Source organism: Phytophthora cinnamomi (genome assembly GCF_018691715.1).
Source record: "Phytophthora cinnamomi strain GKB4 chromosome Unknown Contig0, whole genome shotgun sequence".
NCBI classification, from domain to species: Eukaryota; Oomycota; class Peronosporomycetes; order Peronosporales; family Peronosporaceae; genus Phytophthora; species Phytophthora cinnamomi.
The window spans coordinates 2,702,021-2,704,148 of NW_027150933.1; the positions used below are offsets into that span (position 1 = coordinate 2,702,021).

At 51.9% G+C, this 2,128-nt stretch overlaps 1 protein-coding gene across 1 annotated transcript; it reads right to left on the reverse strand.

The window, feature by feature from the left end:
* Nucleotides 1–836: 836 nt before the first annotated feature.
* On the reverse strand, nucleotides 837–1,202 carry IUM83_02055 (CENP-b protein 1; the record flags this gene model as incomplete). Its single annotated transcript, XM_067925951.1, has 1 exon — nucleotides 837–1,202. One exon carries the CDS (start codon nucleotides 1,200–1,202, stop codon nucleotides 837–839), a length of 366 nt encoding a protein of 121 aa, XP_067800652.1.
* Nucleotides 1,203–2,128: the final 926 nt, after the last annotated feature.

Below are 2,128 nucleotides of genomic sequence, written 5' to 3' on the forward strand. Positions count from 1 at the left end.
ATCACAGTTTTTTCAGCGTGTAGCTGTGTGTTCTGCCGATTTACGTAGACTTTTCCATGCCCACATACAAGACAAAGTCAAAATACCAGTGTAAGTGTGTCCAGTGCTGCCTGCACACTGACGAACCCCAGTTAATGATCTCGACCGGTACGCTGGTGACTGGACAGATGCCGAGATGCGTCCTCGCATGCTAGCGGGTTCATATTCGCACCAATTCAATACCATGTCTGTGCATTACCACACCGAGCAAGCAGTATGCCCCCTCATACTTCGCTCAGAACCCGCGCCTCTACGTGTTGATCTCGCTCCCGATCGAACCAGTGCATGATCGAGTCGATGCACTTGGATAAGATCGAAGGGTAGCGAGCGTAAGCGCGTTATAGTTGGCATGGGAGTGCTCAAGTGCAGGAGTTCGTGAAAAGCGTGATATTCAAATAGTTACATTGCCTCTCTTGAGCGACTGATTTGCACACGAAAACCATAGATTATTCCGAATTACCTAGTCTTTTGCAGGTTAATAGGTCCCTCGTGCGATTTGGCATGGTCTCGGGAGGATCTATACTTTATCGCCAAAGATGCGATGTTTGCCGAGGTGCCGGCCAACTCCCTAAATGACCTATTATACACGAATCGAAATCCGAGATCTGACGGTCTTGCTGAATCAGCAATGCTAATGATGATAATACGCGTTCGTGTAAACAATTTTGCTGCACCTAGACTCTGTACAGACGAGGGCGTGACTAAGGAACGCCTGATATATAACAACTTTCAAGTGGTATGAGCCAATTAGAGGGCATACATTGCCATTGATGGGACAAAATACTTGATTTAGTTAATTATGTCACCAATTCCACGAATAATCCGGCGTGGCGCCAACAAGATTTGATGGTGTCGGCGTCCAGCGCATTCCACGCGTTGCTGCACCACGTGACTTCGTCCGATGTCTCGATTTCAAAGGGGTCCAGCTCGCAGCACAGTCTCCAGATTGCCTCTTCGCCGCAGTCTTGCAGTACACGCCGCCTGATCCACGCGATCACACCTTGAACTATCGGTTGGATCGCCGCTGTCGTGTTTGGGGGCAAGAACTCCACCTCTACGTTGGCCAATGTGTCCTCCGGAGGTATGTGCACAGGTGCATTGTCTAGTAGAAGCAGAATCTCCTTCTTGGCCTCACACATCGACTTGTCCAGTCCTTCAACCATTGTTGAAAGACTGGTACAGTCATCCAACCTTTGCTTGTGCCCTTGTATTGTGCGGTCGGTGGCTTCATGGGCAGCCAACGCGGCTTCTTGGCTTTGCCCAGAAAGAGTAGCGGTAGCTTCTCCGTCCCGGAGCTGAGCCCATTCTCCTAGCGTCGCGAGGCTCCACGTTGGCGCGCGGGTGTGCATTGCACAGAGGTCGAGCTGTTACTGCTTGTTGTTCGCCTTCGTCGCAGCCATGGCCGGGGACAGCTTCCCAGGGAAATTGTCAGCGAGCAAGGAATTTCCCGCCCAGATTCAAAACCCAGCTCTACCAGCAGGCCCAGCTGGCCAATGCCAATGACCAATGTCAGTGCTTAAAGCTCTTCCCTCTAGAATTACATAATATTAAGTTTTGAAGGTTACAGGATGACACCCGTTCTTTATTCATGCCCCCGTCTGTACTGTATACATGTACGAACAATATGCATACGTCAGCATGAGTTGCTTTCCTCTCCCCCCCCCCCCTCCAGCGCTTCCTCCGCTGGCCGCGTCGCTCCTACTGCTCCGTCCTCTTCGTCAATCTCAGACAATCGTGGTTCCGCTGTCTGCTCGCACCGGGAGCTGTGCAAGAGATTCCATGTACTAGTATCTCTTGAGTCCTCCATGCATAGCTTTCCTGGCCGACTTGGCGGGCGGCAGCGGAGCCGGAACCTTGCGCCTTGATCTTAGTATCTGTTCTCGTCCTCGTGTTCTCGATCCAGCACCTTAAAAGTCTTCAGGCGAGTAGAAGCTTGAGAAGAGCCCGCCCTGCTCTTTGGCCCTGTCCGACGTCTGAATTGTCTTCCTGGACTTGTTGCATTAGTTCGCGTGTAGAGCTCGCAGTGTAGTCGTCAGCCAGACGCGGTCGCGAAACGAGATTCCACGGCCTGCCCTCCCTCCTCGTTGCC